Source organism: Pipra filicauda, unplaced genomic scaffold, assembly GCF_003945595.2.
Source record: "Pipra filicauda isolate LSUMZ 115617 unplaced genomic scaffold, ASM394559v2 scaffold36_size6622888_pilon, whole genome shotgun sequence".
NCBI classification, from domain to species: domain Eukaryota; kingdom Metazoa; phylum Chordata; class Aves; order Passeriformes; family Pipridae; genus Pipra; species Pipra filicauda.
In genome coordinates this window covers 3,187,317-3,206,954 of record NW_024104498.1, presented here as the reverse complement: position 1 = coordinate 3,206,954, position 19,638 = coordinate 3,187,317, and the positions used below count along the sequence as shown (strand labels likewise).

Here is a 19,638-nt window from a genome sequence, read left to right as displayed (position 1 = left end):
TCAATACTGGAATGATATATTAATTATTGGAATAAACTGACCAGTTACTGCTGGACCCACGGCTGGCTTGCACTTTTTTTTGGCATGATGCAGTACATAATTTCATAAAGATATCCTTTAATCTACCTTTCAGAAGTATCTGTATGGCTCAACCAAAGAGGAAGCAAGCAAGAGATGCTAGACATGGACTCTCTAACCACAGAGCCTACAGTCACACTGGAAGTGGATACACAGTGTGTTGGCTGGTATGTGCTTGAACAGATGCAGTCTGTTCTCCCTGGGTACTCCCTGAAAAGGCTTGAAGCAAGAGGAGTCTCTTATGGGTTTGTCTCCTCTAGAAAGTGGTATTAGAGACAGAATGTAACCACAAGAAAACCCATTACCTACATAATATGGGCATAACATTACTATGATTTAATAGTGGGTATAGCTTGCCTCATCAATGAAGCCACACTCCATCAGACAGACAACTCCTCAGATTTCTGCTTTGATCAAATGAAAGACTCTAATAAGAACCAGTCTGAGTAGTGGCTTGCATCAGGGAAAGAGGCTAGGAGTAGGTTTAACAATTAAGATGTTTTACGGTGTTGTCACACATTCTTGAATTGCTGGTGCCAATCAGCCTTTAAGTCAACACACAAAAATTTTTTAGTTCTTCTAGGACCTGCTAGGATGAGAAACTACATAAACTGAGTTGTAAACATTAAGCTGGGAATCAAGTCACAATGCCACACCAGTCAAACTTCAAAAATTAAAATTCAGAATCACGAGCAAGTCAGGAAAACAGCAAATCCTTGCCACGTTCCTCGTGACTCCGTGCAGGAAATAACCCCATCTGCTGTAAGCAAACACCAGGAGAAAGCAGGTGACACTGAAAAAGGTGGCAGCCTGCAGAAAGAGACACACATCACAACTCGCATTCTGCAAGGCCAAGGTTGCTCAGAAAAATCAAATCCAGCTCTCTGAAATATGGATAAAAGTACAAAAAAAGTACAAGGAGAACCAAAAGACTTTCCCTCTGCCAACCACAACAAATGGCTCAGTAATACAAAATGTCAGCTGGCACTTGAAGCACAGCGGATGGCCAGAGAGAAAGTGCATTTTTAAATCATTAACACATTGGGAACACACAGATGTGCAGTTCAGCTACATCTGTGCATTGTAATTTCTACAGTAGTCACAACTTAATGAATCATCAATTGTGACAAGATCAATGAACCGAACTGAGCAACAAACTAAAGCTGGTAAATTCATGCCTGAGGCAAGAGCTACAGGTTTATTTTTTTTTTTAGTAGTTCTATAATTTTTAGTGTCTAATTAGTAAAAGAATGAATCGTTCAGAACCCTTTTATTTATTCCCTCCCTTTTAAAAGTCCTACCGCAAAAGATTAAGGTTTCATTCCTGTCCGCTAAATTCGAGTCTGGATACTACTCATCTGATCAGCAATTTCTTCCTCAGGACTGTGAGCACATGGCAGGCAGAAGTTACAATGTTAGGACGTGCTCTTCATGCCAATCAGGTGGACTCTGACTGAGCCCACCACCTCCGGGCAAAACAACTGCTGGTTTTTTCCACCAGGCCAGATTATTCCTGCAGGCAAAGCGTCAGCTAAGGTTCTCTGCAATGCTACTTTTTGAAGGGTCAAACTCGCATCCAAATCAAGCAACCAAATCATTTATTTGCAAAGAACACACGCTGAGAGTTCCCCCCTGGCCTCAACCCATTCAACAACTTCAATGCTGGGTTTGCTGATGACATGCACAACACCCAGCTATAGGTTTCACATCAGTGATATTCTTACAGAAAAATTCTGCCCAAATTAACCTCCTAGCAGGAGACAGGAGACAACACCCCCCCCTTCTAACAGAGCAAAGCCCATGCAAGCGAAGGCTCTCCCTGCTGACCTCTTCACTCTTCCAGGTGGACCATTTTGATCTCTACCATATGTAGGCTTTCAGTGTTTTAATACTTGCCAGGGGTTCAGCTGGGTTCTTGTCTCCCTTCCAGACAGGCTCCAAGGGACAACAAGCTCTCTGCTTAGCCTGGCTTGTTTGTCACATGTTCGGAATTGCCTCCATCTGGACAGCACTTCCATGAATTGTAGCACTGCTGGCATGCACTGCTCTTCCCTGCTGGGACCAAAAGTGAAGGAGATGCAGGCTCTCTAGAAGGCTGATTCTGTTCCTCGTCCTGACCTTTTTTGTCTGCCCTTCTTTAGACCAGATGTCTGTCACCTTGGACTGTGCATTCCCCAATTTATTACCTTCCCCTGCAGCAGCTTTTGTTAAAACCACCCCGTGTGCAGCTTATGCATTTTTCATCAATATGTTTATCATTTCTGTTCTCTCTCCAAGGACTTTCTCCTCACTGGGACCAACTGTGGCATTGTCTAAATCAAAGAAATATAGAAAAATAAATTCCAGTTTTGCCTTGCTTGCAAACAAAACACCATTTTGGAGCTGTAGCACCAAAAAAACAAGGCTTGGTGTTTTTACGGTCCCTAACAGGTTAATGTTTTCCAGCACCTTGCCAGTTGTCTCAAAGTAGCTAAAAGGTCATAATGCCAGTTCTGTTGCATGTAGCACTTTGTGAAGCTAGTTTTACTTAAAGCATTTTGCATCCTGTGCTGACAAGTGTTCTTATGGCAAGGAAATGTCCCCCAGTTCCACCTTGGAACAGCAACACAACAGCGAACACTCGCACACAATAGCTGGATAAAGTTATAGCTCTGGTTGCTATTTAGACTTCTCCACTCAACTCAAACACCAAGAAGTTGGAAAGGTTTCATCCAGGCTGGACCCTTGTGATAAAAGGATTGAAGGAACAGAGCCCAGGATTAGCACGACAGATGAATACATTGCAGTGTTTTCCCATGGCACTATCCAACCTGCCTCATCAAGGCACTAGATAATCTTGAAAAGACAGATCTTATTATGCCTCACACCCGCTGGTTTTCCTTAGGATAAAGGATTTGAAAGAGCTATTCCGGAGCTCTGGGCAGAAAGAATCTGAGCAGGTGGGAGTGCCAGAAAGAGTCACTACTTTATTATCCAACTGAAATAACCACAAGAATAAACAGCTGTTAGAAAACTCTATGGGAAAGGTGGTGTTTTACTACTACAAGACTGGGCTTCTAAGACAGCATGTGGAATGCATGTATTTTAGGTCATCTTTATACCAAACATATTTTAGTCACTAACAGCTCAAGTTACAAATTAACAATGAACATTCGCAATAATTACTTCCTTGCATCAAAAATTAGGGCTAATTATTCCTTTTGCTCATTATCTGGGCACTGCATTTTAATAAGCATCACAACTGTAGAGCCTTCCTGACTCCAGAATGTATAAAAACACAAGACCCACAAGGGATCCATAAGGACAACTTGATGTGGGACTTGTGAATAAGCAAGACACACAGAAACCAGCTGTCAGAGTAATCAGTATTACAGGTACAAAACCTGCTCTCTTTTGTACATCTCAGACCAAAAGGTCTGCAGCAGTTATGTGATTTTCCTTTTTGTGCAGGAGAGGAAGTTAAAATACTTGTGAAGTGTTCTCTTCCACAGGTACAGTCATGAAGCACATTACACCCTACATGGACATGCTCTCTTCTGAGCAGCTGTTGTCACTACAGATTTATCAGCATACCTTGACATTCCAGTTTCATGTTTTTCTGACTTTCATTTTAAAATATTGATTTCTCCAAGAATTATTTAATTGGGGTTTAGTGAGAGGAAGAAGATAAGGCATAGATAAGGCATAAGATGACCATACAGGAATTTCCTTGCATGCAGAGAGTTACGCTTTCTACTGTAAGCACTGCATTCCCCACAGTCATCACATTCTGTTCTCTCCATGCTCTATTTTTCATGTAAGAACTTACTCTCTGGTTCTATCAAGGGTATATATTCTCTCACTTCTGCACAAGAAGGTACAGAAGATGACTGTGGTGCTTTGCCTTAAGTGCCTGTGTAAGCCATGGGATGCCAGTAAAAGACAACAGGTCACTAAGCTGTGGGCAGTCTCTGGGTTATGAGCAGATATGGAAGGTAGTTTTGCCAAAATAGTTGAGGACTCAGAAAGGCTTTCCAGGACACCTTGCTCTTGCCCTTCACTTTACCCTTGGAAGCAAAGCAGGTAATCCATATGGCATTATCAAGCAGCGTTTCCCATTAATTTCCAATAGTTAAACAATGAGCTACTAACTCTTTCAGAGGCTATTCCACAATCTAACAGACTTCAAAGACTCTACAAATACATACCAGCAACTAACTTTATTAGTCAGCGGGAGACAGCAGCAGGACTGACATACAAGCTACAGAGAGCACATCTGTCAATAACAGGTTGCTACAGACGCTCTCAGAACAAGGCATCTTGAAAGAGATCCAGCAGTAAGGAAGGTCTTTTGAAACATCTGATGATAAAGACCTATTATTTTAGTTTCTGATGGTCATCAGCAGACCAGTTCAATCTGACAAGAAATGCAGGGGGGTTATTCTGACAAGGTTTACAGTTACAGTTACGCAAACTATCTGAAGGAACTAAGTTCTTGTTTGCCTGTCCCAAATGAATTAAATAAATTCCCATTAAAGTGACTTTTACAATAAGAAAACAAGTAATTTACAATTATGGATTTTCATGTCTGTTTTTCTCCTTCTCTGAAAGACTTCTAGAACCATGCATGCACAATTCATAAAAAAAAAAAAATATTTTCTTCTGGTTGCCAGTAATTTTATTATCTGAGACTCACCAGGTCCAGCCTAAGACTAGTTATTTCCAAATAAACATTTTTAGAGCCAAATCAGGGCTCACTGACACCTAATCAACTCCACTCTCTTGTTTGCTATTTCTTTATTAGTAGTGCAATAATGGTCCCTACCAAGGAGTTCCTTGAGCATCAGTTTTGAAATTAGGAGATGCATTAACAGCCTTTGCACACAAGGTGGGTCTTAAATTGACAGTGCTGTGGAGATGCTGTAAATAAACACGAGAGTCGAAAAAATCAAGTAAGAAGAGCCAAATAACCTTAAGTGACAGGAATAATATGAACAAACATAAGAAATAATTAGAATTTTTGCTGTAAGCCTGGCACATACTGCTTGGAAACAAGAGGAGAGGAGACAAACGTGGGTGTGCATTAGAGAAATGCAGAGAAGCTATTCTAGACAGTGATCAACTGAATGAAAAAAGCAACTATGATCCTAGCATACATCTGACAATTTATCTCCAAAATCCAGAGAATTCATCAGTGCTTTTGAAAAGGCCCTTATAAGGCTCCTTGTGTGCACATCTCTAGTTAGGCATTTTCAAAAAAAGTCCCTGAAATCAAACAGGAACAGGTACAAAATAGGACCATTGAGACCGGGAGAGTCAAAAAGAAAGACTGGCAGATCACCTATGAAACTCATTGTTCTGCAAGGCGAGGCTTACTTGGCCACTTTCTGGTAAACTAGGACCTAAACACTCATTTTCCTAACAAACATATCTACTTTGAGATTTACAATCTTTTACATTATACCTATGCTATTTTTGCCTTTTCTTCCTTGATAACACCTAACACAAAAAGTTTATGGGACACACATCTCCTCTTGCAGCCTTCACTTTGTTGCTCCCATCTCCTGCTGTTTTTAGACTAATGCTCTTTTTAGCCTAAGCCTGAGCCAAGGTTTCCACCCTGCTTTACTGCCTACCCACACCATCAAAATCCCAGTCCTGTCTAAGCTGTCTAGACGTGGCTGTGGCCACGGGGATCGGGGCACATGGGAATTGCCAGCCTTTCTGCAGTGACGTGAAAGGCAGCACTGGTGGTTGCTGCCTCCCAGCTGGGACCGATGATCTGTTCCAACCGAGTCAAAACAGATTAGTTTTAAACCACAGACAATTTAATCTAACCCGTCTGATTTCAAACTGGAATACAGATGCAGAAGCAGTCATCTGGCCATTCTTAGTCTCAGCTGGGATATGGTAACCCACGGGGACACCTCCCCAGCCAGACAGGAACCTGCCTGCATGAGCACATCCCTGCCAGAGAGTTAAACTAATCTGCTTGTGCCTCATTTACCTATTGGAACAGGCTGAACGTTTTGACAGCGGAGCAGCAGTAGAACAGCCTGACACACTTTCCAAGACAATCTCCCAGGAAGCTGTAAGGTAACACAGAGTGAGAAGCAACCTGTCTCTACACCCTGAGCCCAAGAAAAGAGAGAAGATAATGCCCAGGACTCAATTATTAATTTTTGTAACAGAGAGAAGATAACAGTAGGTCGCCACAAGGCTCTGAACGAACATCCTCGTTTCTGAATATCTTCAGGAGGGATTTCAGAAATGGAGCAAACAGAATGGAGACAACTGCTACTGGCAAAAAAATTCTTAGCTGAACGTGATTTCCAGTACCAAAGTCAGCACTTATAAACTGTTAAATAAACTTGGAATAAATCAATTGCGTGAGGCAAGGAGCTCTGAGAAGTCTTTTAACAGGCTATAACTGCACACTTAATATTACAACTGCACACTTAGAACTTCAGGCTACTTGGCAATACGAAACCTGTGTTTGAGCTTTTGCAGAGTTCTGTAGAATATACTTCCTTCTTGTTTGTTTTGACACTTAAAGTTCACTTGTTTCTATCTGAGCAGTCCTTCCTGAATCATGGGTGCTGCTTTTGGGCACCGCAATATCATTGATACTTTGCTGACAAGAATGTGACAACATCCCACCCCGTTACAGATGTAATTTCACAGGACCTCATTTGGGAGGTAATATGCAGAAACAGCCATTTACTGTAAAAGAAGAACGTGCTCAAGATTAAGAGGTCAGTAGCTTTTCAGACACAAGGTTTTATGGGAGTGCACAGCACCAAAGGGTTCAGCTTGGCATTAACTCTGTGATATTTCATATAAAACTTTTCAAAGGTTTTATTTCTTGCTTCATAAACTTGTGGAATGAACCTAGATGTTAACCTTAGTGCATAGCAGTCTTCTGAGGAAACTTGATATCATGGATACATTACATGGTTATGTTCCATTAGTTAATCATTTAAACAGAGATAAGAAATGGAAATTATGGCATTTGGGCCTGATACATTCTAAAGATCTGCTGACTCTCCTGTTTGAAGGAGAGACCAACAACAGTTTAAAACTTTTCTTCACCTGAGAAAATTACTTCTCTGTCTTACACTCACAGCCAAGAAAATATTGTCATGTGTTATAAAAAATAAGAGCAAGACTAATGTTCTTATTGAAGTCAATCTTTGAAAGCAAATAAATATAATGAAAAGAACTAGGAATTTCACACCTGGATTAAGATGATAGGTGCTCTATGTTATGGCATTTCCCTAAGCAGTGAAGCACGAGGAGACTCACTGTGCTGGAGCTCTTGGCAGTGCAATGGTTACAGAGGTCCATTAACTGCCTGCCTCCTCCAGAAAGGATTTTGATTGCTTGAGTAGAAACCTAAGAACAGGAGTAGGACCTCTGCAGTAGGACCACAGCAGTCTTTCTTCCCAGAAGAGACTAAAGGAAATTGGAACACTTAATTAACATGAAACATGCAGAGAAAAGACCTGTCCTCTCTTGACCAGAGACATGAAGAGAACAGTACCAATCTCAGGAGCAGCAGGGTACAGGGAGCCTTAATTTATTTACACAATCAGAAGGAGCACATGCAAATAGATTCAATTTCCATTCTATAATTGTTTCAGTTTTATAACACATAGCTAGAAATTCTTCTTGGCAAAATGATGCAAAAGCAAGGAAAACAAACATGAGCCAAAGTACAGTGATCCAACTGATCCTTTTTGTAACTAACCAAACATTAACAAGGATTAAACATAGCTAACTTCTGTTTACTATTCCAATGACAAAAATCACTTTTAGATGAATGTTTACAAAAAGGGCATATTGGTTCAGGCCTTCTGAGATCTAGCTCTCTGCAGAAATCATTTGTAACAGTCAAATGTTTACCATTTACAGCATTTCAAACAGGGTAACCCCAGGAACTGGAATTCAACTGGCAGATGGTGAAAGAAATTAAGCTCATGACATGGTTCAGTAAGCAGCAAATTACGATAAGGTAGAAATGCTTCCCACCCCGGGACAGCTGCTGCACTCAGGAACTTTCTAGGTGTGCTGGTTTTGGCTGGGATGGACTTCATTTTCTTCATAGTAGCTTGTATGGGGCTATGTTCTGGATTTGTGCTGAGCACAGTGTCAATAACACGGGGATGTTTCAGGGTGAGCAGGGCTTGCACAGCGTCAAGGCCTTTTCTGCTTCTCACATCACCCCACAGCGAGTGGGCTGGGGGTGCACAAGGAGTCGGGAGGGGACACAGCCAGGACGGGTGACCAAAGGGATATCCCCTGACATACAACACCAAGCTCAGCACGTCAACCTGGCGGAGGAGAAGGAAGGAGGGACCACACACATTCGGAGTGATGGCATTCATCTTCTAAAGCAACTGTTACGTGTGATGGGGTCCTGTTTTCCTGGAGGTGCTTGCCTGTGGGAAGTGGTGAAGGAATTCCCTGTTTAGTTTGGCTGGCATGTGTGGCATTTGTTTCATCTGTCTCTCAATACACAAATTTTCTCACTTTTACCCTTCCGATTCTCTCCCCCACCCCACCAAAGGGGGAGGGCACAAGCAGCTGCTGGCTGGAGTCAAACTAGGACAGTCCTTTTTGGTGCCCAACGTGGGGCTCAAAGGGTTCAAGGTAATGACAGATTTGACTGGAATGTGCTAAATCGAATTTATACCTGCTATTGTTATTTAGCTATTAATTGGCAGGCTCCTGTGCTTGCCATGGAGCTTGCTTGCCTTACTGTATATTAGAGTCTGGTGCTCATTAGAGGTTACTTTTTGCTTTCACTTCTTGCTGCGCTGGTTATCCTCTCACTCTGCCATGCCTGGGAACATTTGGTAACAGCCCTGGTGATGTACCTGGGCTGGCAGATGGCCAAGGCATCACTGCTGTTCCTGTGCTGCTGCACTGGAGGAGCTGTGGCCTGGGGATGAGTCCAGGCAGGGACAGGACACCCCCATGGACAAGCCCGTGCCAGAGCAGGTACATCTGGAAGCATCTGTGGCCACGGATCTGTCTGTGCCACAGCAGGTACACCTCTGAAGGGGCTGTGGCCCAGGGTTACCTTCAGGGTAACACTCCAAAACTTCCCCAACTTCTGTCAGCACAAAGCCAGCCAGGAGAATTTAACTTCCCAGGTTACCTTGAGAAACCCACTGTGCAAGCAACCCTTTCCTGGCTCCTCTGTCTGTCCTCTTTACCAGAAGCTGCTCTCCTGTGGAGCCTGGCAGCACTCTCCAGGCAGATAACTACACACCACGTGATTAGGAGTCTGGGATAGAGGCATAGGGGATTTGCATAGATCTAGAATGGAAATTGGAGATGGTATTTTCATTTTCATTTAACCTACTTAAAAACAAAGGGAAATGAAACTGAATATATTCAGTATCACTTGGATATGACTGTATGCTCTGGATTACAGGGGAGTGAAAAAAGACTTCTTGTAAAGCATTAAAGGACCAGTTCTTGAAATCAAAACTGAATGTCCAAGTTGGAAAGCCCTGGGAGAAGGGACTCGTACTTTGTATTTGAGCCTCCTTTCTTTCCCCCCCCCCAAAAAAAAATCTATATACTTCTGCCTGCCCTTTGAAGACTCTTTTTTTCCACTGCTTTTCTTTATCTTCCTGTTGGGTGGAGACTGCTGGAAACCAGAGACAGAAGGCATTCTTTGGTGTACAGGCAACTAGAGACAAACAGTGTTACCATCATCTTTCCCAACACAGCTGCAGTGCTGAACATGGAAGGAGTCCTGTGGAAGAACACCACACAGACACTCCTGCAATCAGCCTGCTGCTACGTTCTTGCATCCTTCCTACTCACATTTCATATAACCTACCTACTTAAAAAGCTCTGTAATTCTCAACATTACCACTGAATAATATATTTATTAATTTGTTAGTGCCACTAACTGTCCCCAAGGCTTTTCTTGAGAATGTGTGTCAGCTTATTGATTCTAGCCCTCCCCGCCCTGCAATGCTTTCCTCCTCTGCCAGGCAGGAACATACTTCTGTGCTGCTTCAGGTCGTAATTGGAAAAAAAGATAGAAATGTTCAATATGACTCATACATAATTCAGCTTATCAGCTACCCAGGAGAAATGAGAAGAGAAGGTATACGCACGTCTATTTCTTCTACTATCAACAGGAGAAATAATTTCCAGTTCTATTAAGTATACGTAGTTTGGTCACAACAGAATCTGCGGTTAGAAGGGAAAAATAAGAGACAAAGAAGCAAAGAACGAAAGGGGTAGGAGGGGACTGAACTGTTAAAAGAGATTCACTTATGTGAGAATTCCTGATTCCTCCAGGAAACTGGACTCATGCTTCTCTCTTAATATTCAGCATGGAATAAGTTGGCAATTAGAAAGGATTATGTGCCTCTGATCTGTGAAACATCGCTGAAATCTAAATAAAATAAAGCTCCAGATTAGTTAGCCACAAAGACATCTAATAACAGCCTGCTAAACCCTGACTGTGACTTCTGGATTTAATGTTAAGGCCTATGTTCTCAAGAGCAAATTGTGAAGAAGCATTAAAACTTATAAAGGATTTTTAATGTAAAAATCGATACATGCTGTGTATTTAGCAGCATGTAACCACGAGGACGTCTATGATAGAGCTTTGTCATGCACCAGGGACCACTGCATTAGTCAAATTCTTGAAAGGAAGTGCAGAATGTCTGTATCATTCAAACTGCCACCTGAGACCAATTACAGAAATTATTTTAACCCCAGAAGCGGAGGAAAAATCCAATCCTAGCTGACAGTCTTGAGAGTATCAAGGGTTCCACATGACATGCATCATGTTCAAACACCTCTACAAAATTCATGTTAGAAAGAGAGTTTGGGCACTTACCACTGTTTTTTGGAAGCCATTGAGACTAAACATAACCACAACCAGGGCACCAAGTTGCAATGTCCATTTTGCCAACATGCAAGCAAAGGAATATTAATAATAATAAAAAATCCCCATATTCACAAAATGCAGAAACAGCATAATCTATGGCAGACAACACAGAATAAGATAACATGACTGCCCACAGAAAGTCTCAGAAAAGAGAAATATAATGCACTTTTTCTTAAATGAAGATACATCATAACAGAACTCATCTTCTTTGTCAGTTAAGCCAACATAAAAGGCACCTGTAGCGCTTCATCCTCTCCATCAATCTCACAACTCTATATGCATGAGCACATACAAACTGTTAGACAGCAAATGTTTCTTAATTTTGCCTATTACAAGAGTGTCCAGCAAGGGGTCGATACTCTTCAGTTAAGAGTGGAAAACACAGCCCCTCAGCTTGCAGACCGTTTTTGACCTTATGGGATCACGTTCAACCAGCATTACTCCCAATTAAAGGAATTTGCCAATCAGAAAAGCAGGCTCTGTGTGCCTGACTGCTGGTGACTTTTGCTCTTGTGGCTCTTAAATTGTGTGCCCACGTGCCTTTTCCTGTGTCTGGTGTTTCCTAACATTCCCTATTTATGTGGTGGTCTGCGAGTTTCACCTCATCAGGAAATCAGCAGGAGCACTATGGAGCTAAGAAATACTGTTGTGCTCCTTTATGCAATGCATGTCCCTGTGGGTCTTTGAACATTTAACACAGAGCAAATAAATTATTAGCGTATGTGTGCATGTGCATACATATCCAAGATACATAAAGGCAACTGCAACCAAAGGAAACAGGAATGTACTTGGAACAGTTGGGTATTCAAGTATCTAGTATCACAAAAATCCAGTTGCAAGACGCATTTAAATGCAGATCTGCACGTAAACTGCTGAAAGAGCTCCACAGAGCTTTCTGCATTCACATACACGACTGCAAAGGCAAGAGGTAACAAAAAGGACCTGATTTTTGTCTCCCAATAATTTTCAAGTCTATAGCACCTGTTATCCTATTCTTAATAATACTATTACTGAAGAGCAAGCTGATCTTTAAGATGCCCCACCTCCAGAAACAAGATACAGAATCACATCAAGTATTGAATGATTTCTGTGATTCCCATCACCACGGTGCCTCAGCACATTACAGCTGTTTAATGTATTCTTTGTCACAGAGCAGAGAGGAAAATATGATTACCCCTGTGCTATAAATGGGGGTGGGAGAACAAGGAACAATAGGCAACTTGTCATGTATGGCTGGCACACTCACCACTGGTATAACCAGTCTCCTCTGGTTCAAAAATCCTAAAACAATGAACAGTCCAGGTTTTTCATTCCTTAGAAGTTTTTACATCAATGCACGAACATTAAGCAATTTGCCTAAGCCTTTTCCTGCTTGTCTTAGTAAATGCAAGGGGGAAAAAATCCCTTCAGCCAAATGCCCCAGATTTGTAACACCTCAGTACATTTACAAAATCCTATATATAAACAAATGATAGCACACACTGATGTGCCGAAAAAAACCCACATTTCCTTAGGAGCAGACAATGATTCTGACATTTAAATACACACAAAAAAAAAATCAACTGATCACTAGCTCTTTTATATCTAATAAACTGTTCCACCACAAAACATTTCATTTAGCAGAAACAACATAGCAAGCAAAATAAAACTTGCTCATATAGCAGACAAGGATGAAAATCTATTCTGTAAAAGGAGAATTACAAGTTGTGAGTACACTGGAAAAAAAAACCCCTCTCAGCTCAATTTCACATCAAATTCAAAACCTGCAGAGTATCTGAAAATCTATTCAAGAAATGTGCCGATTTAGTCCAGAAGGTGCAGAAACATAGATTAAGTTTCTGATTGTCAAATACAATACTTAGATACCCTAAAAATGGGCATTCTATCACAGCAAACTGATGAGGGAAGTATACAAATGTCTCTATAGATAGCCCTCCGAGTCAGAAATGACACACCTCAATCAGAGAACGAAAACACTTTAAACAAAGTTCACAATCTGCAATCCTTTCATGACTGTCTCAAAAATGAGGTTCTTATCACTAGGAGAAATTATAGCAAACGATGCAGGAAGAACACAGCTTTCCCAAACCAAAGCTAGAATATCACCGTGCCATTTAGAAACACCACATCAACATGTAGCTGCCAAAACCATGTCTCCTGCCACCTAAGGCACGCAAGGATTTCCCCCTTACCTTCTAACACTGTTAATTTGGCGCTGGTGTTTATCTCCCCGACGCTGTTGGTGGCTGTGCACTCGTAGATGGCTTCATCTCGATGAACACGCAGGGGCTGTATCCGCAAAACCGATCCCGATCCGTCATCGAACTCGATAACCTTTGGAAATTAAAAGAAAGCACTTCTTTACTGGTATCTTATGCAACAAACATTGGAAGTCAAAAACAACGCAGAGGCTGAAAAACAAAAACCAAACCAAAACAAGCCCTGTAAGTATTAAAATTACCGTGCGATTAGTCAAGTGTTTCAAGTCCAGAAACACAAAAATTTCAGCGTCAAGAACATATCTGCCCTCTGAGGAGGCCAGAACAAATGAAGATCCAATGAGGTCCTTTATGGATCAATTAAGGTTGACAAATTATCAGCCTGGTAATAAAGATGTGGATCTGATGATTTAAAACATCTGAGCCATATTTGCACTAATGGTTTTACTAATCACACTGATCATAATTTAGTGCCAACTTTCACCTTGATGGAAGAGCAGAGTGATATACTCCTGTGGGATTGCCAGGAAAACTGTAACCAAACTTGAATAAAACCTTGAGTACCTACAGCGCATGCTAACTCCAGCAGACAGTGAGGGGTTTTAATGTCCTTCAGCATCAGGTACTTTGCAACTCCAGCATAATCAACAGTGATGTAATTACACTTTCTTCCCCAGCATAATAAATTAAGTCCTTAATAAATCATTGCCTTTCCATCCATCCTGCTAAGCTGTTACATGAATTACTCTGACTTATACATGAAATAAAGAGATATGTTTTAGTTTGCAGCTGGATCAGTATGTTATTCCTTAACAGCAAGGCAGTGAAGGCATGGCCTCAGGCCATTGTTACTGCCAAACTCACCCTTCTCCTATTGCTAAGCACGGCAGAAGTTGGTGACAGCATGAGGGAAAGGTACAACCTTTCCTCCTGTCCCTTGGGAATGGAGGGGAAGATGGAGGAAACCAAGCAACACCTCGTTCCAGACACGCAGGTCAGCCCAGGACCTGCATTACCCCCGTGCAAAACTTTTACCCTCTTTTCAAAAGCCTGTTCGAGTTCTTCCCACAGCATAAAGATCAAATGAATGAGAACAGGAAGGAGAAAAACAGTGTGCACCACAAGACTCTGCAGTGACAGGAGAAATAGGAAGAAATCAAAAGGTAACCAAGACCACCAAAAAATCTGTTATTCCTCACACCAGAAGGAATAGTCCTTCTGTTTCAAGTAACAGAAACAGCTTGCAGAAATTCCTAATATGGGGTCAAGTAAAGAAAGACAGAGAGATATGATTAGCACCATAATACATCTTAAGGAATTATTTTTTTTTTAAATACTCATTTTAAAATTAAATATGAAACTGTGACAAAATCCTAAACCTTTACAAAGGATAGGGCTACTGCGAAATTTTGAAACAAGACAAATTCAGCTACAGAGATTAATTCACTTCAGTGATAAGGACTAAAAAGCTAAGGACTAAAAAGCTAAGAGATGAAACAGCAGAAAAGCTCTTTTGCCCTTACTATCCTTTGAACAAACACTGTGGGATAGGAATGGAGCTACAACTACTAAGGACCAGACAGACATTAAGGCCAAAATGCTGTTCATTTGCTAACGATGGATACATCTTCTGTGTCACAACTTAGCGTGTGTACTTGGATTTCAGGGGGGTTTTTCATTTAAACTAAATTCCAATTTTTCCCCAATTAAGACTAGCTCAATAATGAGGTAAAATTCATAATTATCTAGCAAAACAAAGATATTATTCGCTATCTCCTGACATAATAAAAATGCCCCAATTATGTATCAAAACTGATGTGAACAAAGGTATGAAATTGCTCATATAAATGCATATAGTATGGCACAGCCCTCTGGTCAGCCACAGTAAGCACCAAATTCACTATAAAGGTTATAGCTACTTACAAATTAGAATGTTTAAATATTTACTATACAACAAAACTTAACCGTTACCAGGGAGAAATAACAATGTAAAACAAGATTAAAATTGATTACTTTAATCAAGGTTTTCTGCTCACATACGAAATCATGATTAAAACTGGTGACTTGAATCAATCCATTCTGGGCAGCAAAGTCATCTTGTGCTCCAGTCAGAAAAGCAAAAACATCAAAGACAGGGGATTAGAGGAAAGGCCACAGAATTGCAGAAGGGTCACATTTCCAAGGGCAGTTTTAGAGAAAAGAGCCCAACACCAAGAAAGGGAAGCGGAGAAAAAGGTGGAGAAAGTCAGTGAAGATGTATTTGCCATTTAAAATAGGAACCAAATTGGACCCTTTTTCAAAGACATTTCTGATACTTGCTCTTCTCCCTTCCTTTCTCTCATGCTTTAGTTCACAGGGAAGTCAATTCACCCTTCAGGATGACTTCAGTGTGCCCCTTTCAAGCACATTTGTGGGAGGGATGGCCACTGCTTAGAAAGCCATCCAGCAGCGTTTTGGCATCCCACTTTTGAATTCCACTGGGAACAGCAGGTCAAAGAGGTGCCTTATACATTTTCACAACGAAAACTGAAAATTACTTCTAGATCCAGCTCTTATCTGCCATCCAATTCTGTGTGAGCCCCAGTCTCCCCTCTGAAGAAGGATGTCCTATGTGTGTGCTTCCAGCATCATGCTCAAAGGACACCACCTGCTCTACAGATTGCATTGCTGCAGGGAAGGAAACGTACCTTACTCTAAAGCTCTAGGGTTCTGTATTGTAGTGACAGAGAGATACCTAAGCTGAAGTGATTATTATGTAATTAAGACCCGCAAGGATTAGACTGATTACCGAAATTTTGGTTTTGGGATTTTTATTTTTTTTTTTTTTAATTGTAATTACCTCAAACCGCTGAGAACTGACTTTCTTCCCCTTCTTCATCCATGTGATACGAGGTTTGGGCTCTCCTGTTGCCTGACACACAAAAGAGGCCACTCCTCCAGAAATCCCAATCTGATCTTCAGGAGCTTTCATAAACGTTGGCTTGCCTGGAAAAATAACCAAATCACCCCCATGAGGACATAACATCAGATAAGCAAGGAATGTGTCATGTTAATCTAAACTGTAAGATAATTGGTGCTCCTACTGCAAATCCAGGTTGAATGGCCTTGGCCACACAAATTCAGTGCAGGCTGCAACGTGACAAGCAGAGTTTCTGCTGGAGTACCTTTTTTTCCTGAAATGAATAAAGTCCATCTGGCTTGCCTATAAATGAGGGCAATAGAAGTCTCCCCCCAGCCCCCTGGGCATTCCTTCAGGTATATGACAATTTGGAACCATTTTTACGGTTTATTTTTTTAATAAATGGATTTTGCAGGTTTATATCATGGTCATAGCACTGGAAATTACAGAACAGCTGACACACCAAACCTATGAAATGTACCATACCTTGACATTAGTTTTACTGAAAGCTGTTATGACGTTCATAAAAATTAACAGATACAGTTTTTAAGTATACAAATGACAAACTTTAGTTTAATTTTAAATGTGGACTGACATAAAAATCCTACAGCCTAAGTATCTGGAAACCTGCAGAGCTGGCCTACGCTTGCTAAGAAACTAATCACTAGAAGTGAAAGTCAGCAAAGAAACCAAAGTGACATTCAAACCTGAAAGACTAAGCAAAAATGAAAAAAAAAAACAGTATTATGTAACATTTTAATAATCGATAAAAAAATGCATGAAAATACAGTTGTGTCTTCTGGATTTACATGACAGATTCAGATGGCTAAAACTATGCATCCGGGTTGAATGGTTGTATTTTATTTCTGCACTCACTATATGAGAAAATTTTGCACTAAGTGATCCAAGGACCTTTCTGAAATACTGCTTTGTCCGACTGAGAAGCATTTGATGATCCTGTATCCCTGTGAAGAGCTAAAACATTTAACTCCAGAGAGGGAGTTAATGGAGTCCACCTATGATGTCATTCCATGTCACACTATGGCCACATTCAAATACAGTTCTGATCAACCACTTCAAAGATCAACCTGACCTATAAACAGGTCAGAGACAGCTACTGGTATGTGGGAAGGAGCATTCTCGAAGAAACCTGTTCAACTCCAAGACAACACACCAGTGACCTCAGCAGAGCTGCTGGTGGCTCCACACCTTCACATTCTGGACACATCCACGAGCGTGTCCTTGAGGGAGAGTGGGATGATATCTGTCAGCCCAGGGGCTTTAAACTCTTGACAAACCGAGGGCCAAGTTTCCCTGATCTAGGAAGGATACAAATCCAGCAATCCCAAAGAAAGAAAGCCTTTAAACACATTTTCCTAATGTATGAGAGATTTCAATGCAATGGGTGCAGTTGCCAGTTACAGCTGAGCCAGTCAGACAGAAGCAGCTACTGAAGAGGGCAGGGGCCACGCTCTGCTCCTTACTCCCCTCCCTGCCTCCAGACACTGGCACCCAAACCCCTACAAGGAGCTCCAGGGTCACCAAAGCCTCTGTGGAGTACATTTGGGCCCCTAACGTGGCAGAAAGATGCCTTTTTCTTCTTTTCCAAGCAGGGCAGGGAGCGCAGTGGCTCAGGGAAGGATTAGGCAGAGCTTTGGGAGCACTGGAAGATGATACCTCTCCCTTAGCAGCTGTGGAGCAATATCCCAGATCTGGCCTCACCACAGAAATTCCTCACAAAAGTGTACTGAATTTTGCCATCCTTGGTGAAGGGAGCTCCAGGACTGCACTCAAAATCCAGAAAATGCCTTTTAAGACATGATGGCTGCTGTCTGAAGGCTTTGGCACATTGTCCTGACATGGACAGCAAGCAATTATTAAGTGTGCTTGCTTAACTGATGCTGATTTCACATATTTACTCATCTATAATCATATCTATTTCTACTTAGTTTGTATTTACATATATCTGTGTTTATTCGCCTCTCATCTGTTCCAGTGAAATGTTAATTTACCATTCAGGCTGCTAGTGATGGCAGTGTGATTGACTGTTTAGCTATGCAGTGTGCTGAGCTGATGTCTTGTATTGCAGCTGATTTGGTTTTTTGATTTTCTGTTATTTACTTTGATCTTAGTGTAGTTTAGTGTAATTTTTTCAAATGGCAAATACAGCAGAATCCAAAAACTTTTGTCCTTGAAGAATACAATGCAATTAGACCTCTGCCTGTATATTTACTCCTCAGCTCGTACACTGAGGACTTACTTTACTTTTGTACATTAAAAAAAAAAAAAAATCAATACTATTAAAAACCAGAACAAAAGGAAACTGGATGTTCACCTGCAGTAAAACCTAAAAAACCTGCTGCCTTGAATTTACATTGTTGCAATGAATCTTTTTCCCCTGCACATTTAATTGAGCAACACCGGTTTCTGGAAACCATCTAAATCCTTCGAGACTGGTCACAGAAGCATACATATATATATAAAACAAATTCTCAGTCTGGGAAAGGGTATTTCTACAAAGCCATTTTAAACATTTGTATGCCCTGAAGTTTTGAAATGGAAGGAAGGTACTAATTAAGCAAACCTATAATCCTGAGTCCTGGCCCCAGGACAATAGAGTCAGGCATGGGCATACATATCTTTATACTGATTGGTAACTGTTACAGCAAATCCCAAAACTTATCTCAGTGAGAGCTAACAGAAGTGTGACAGACCATCCACTAAACCCGTGGTGTCTGTAAAAAATGCATGTTAAGTGGACTAGACAACCTCCACATCTCCCCTCCAACCGACAACTCTGTAACTACTGCCTGGAGGAAGCTGCCTTGGGATATAACACTGGTTACCTCTAAGGGGCAACACCAAGGATAGGGTCAGGTCATGGTACAAGCTGTCCTTTTTGGCTTGTTTTGCATGTTTGCACTCTTAGGGTAGCCCTAGAAAAACAATCAGGAAAAATTAGGATGTACTGAAAATACAGAAGTAACCTATGTGTTGTCTTTTCCCTCTCCTTAAATTCAAAGTAACCAGAGTTTCCACAGAGGGTTATGGATGTACCAACTGTTTGTTGCTACAAATAAATACAAGGAACTGAAGTGTCTTTTGCAGTGAAATTCTGTCCTGTCATCATTTCCCTGATGACCTATGGACCAAAGCTGAGGATTTTCTGTTGAAAGTTTAAAAAAAAAAAAAAAAAAAAAAAAGAAAGAAAAAAAAGAGAGAGAAAAAAAGAGTGATTATATTTCGGAGACAAATCTGTGAAATATCAGCCTGAGAGAGAACCTCCCGAGCAAGCCTTGGATGACAGCAGGGAGAGGTGCTGGATGGCTGGGTGCCCATCACACCCACCTTCACTGACTCCACTGCGTGGAGTAACAACTCCAGACTGGCATAGTTCCCACAAGTCCAAACTACTCCAGCCTTTCTCTCCCTAGCCTCTCTGCTCAGTGACAGATCCCTGGAGCACATTCAGTCCTCACGCTCTAAACTAATTCTTGCTCCTCACTTCACAACCAAGTTCCTACTACACCAGGAGGGGA

The 19,638-nt window shown here is 41.3% G+C and overlaps 1 protein-coding gene across 18 annotated transcripts in view; it reads right to left on the bottom strand.

Moving 5' to 3' along the window:
• Positions 1 to 19,638, bottom strand: part of PTPRF (protein tyrosine phosphatase receptor type F) — a 376,508-nt gene that overhangs the window by 180,674 nt on the left and 176,196 nt on the right. For all 18 annotated transcript variants that reach the window (XM_027747288.2, XM_027747286.2, XM_027747295.2 and 15 more), the window contains exons 4-5: positions 16,040 to 16,185; positions 13,174 to 13,315 (exon numbers count right to left, since the gene is read on the bottom strand). In XM_027747288.2, coding sequence (XP_027603089.1) covers positions 13,174 to 13,315; positions 16,040 to 16,185 — 288 coding nt within the window. The remainder of the gene's footprint in view (positions 1 to 13,173; positions 13,316 to 16,039; positions 16,186 to 19,638) is intronic.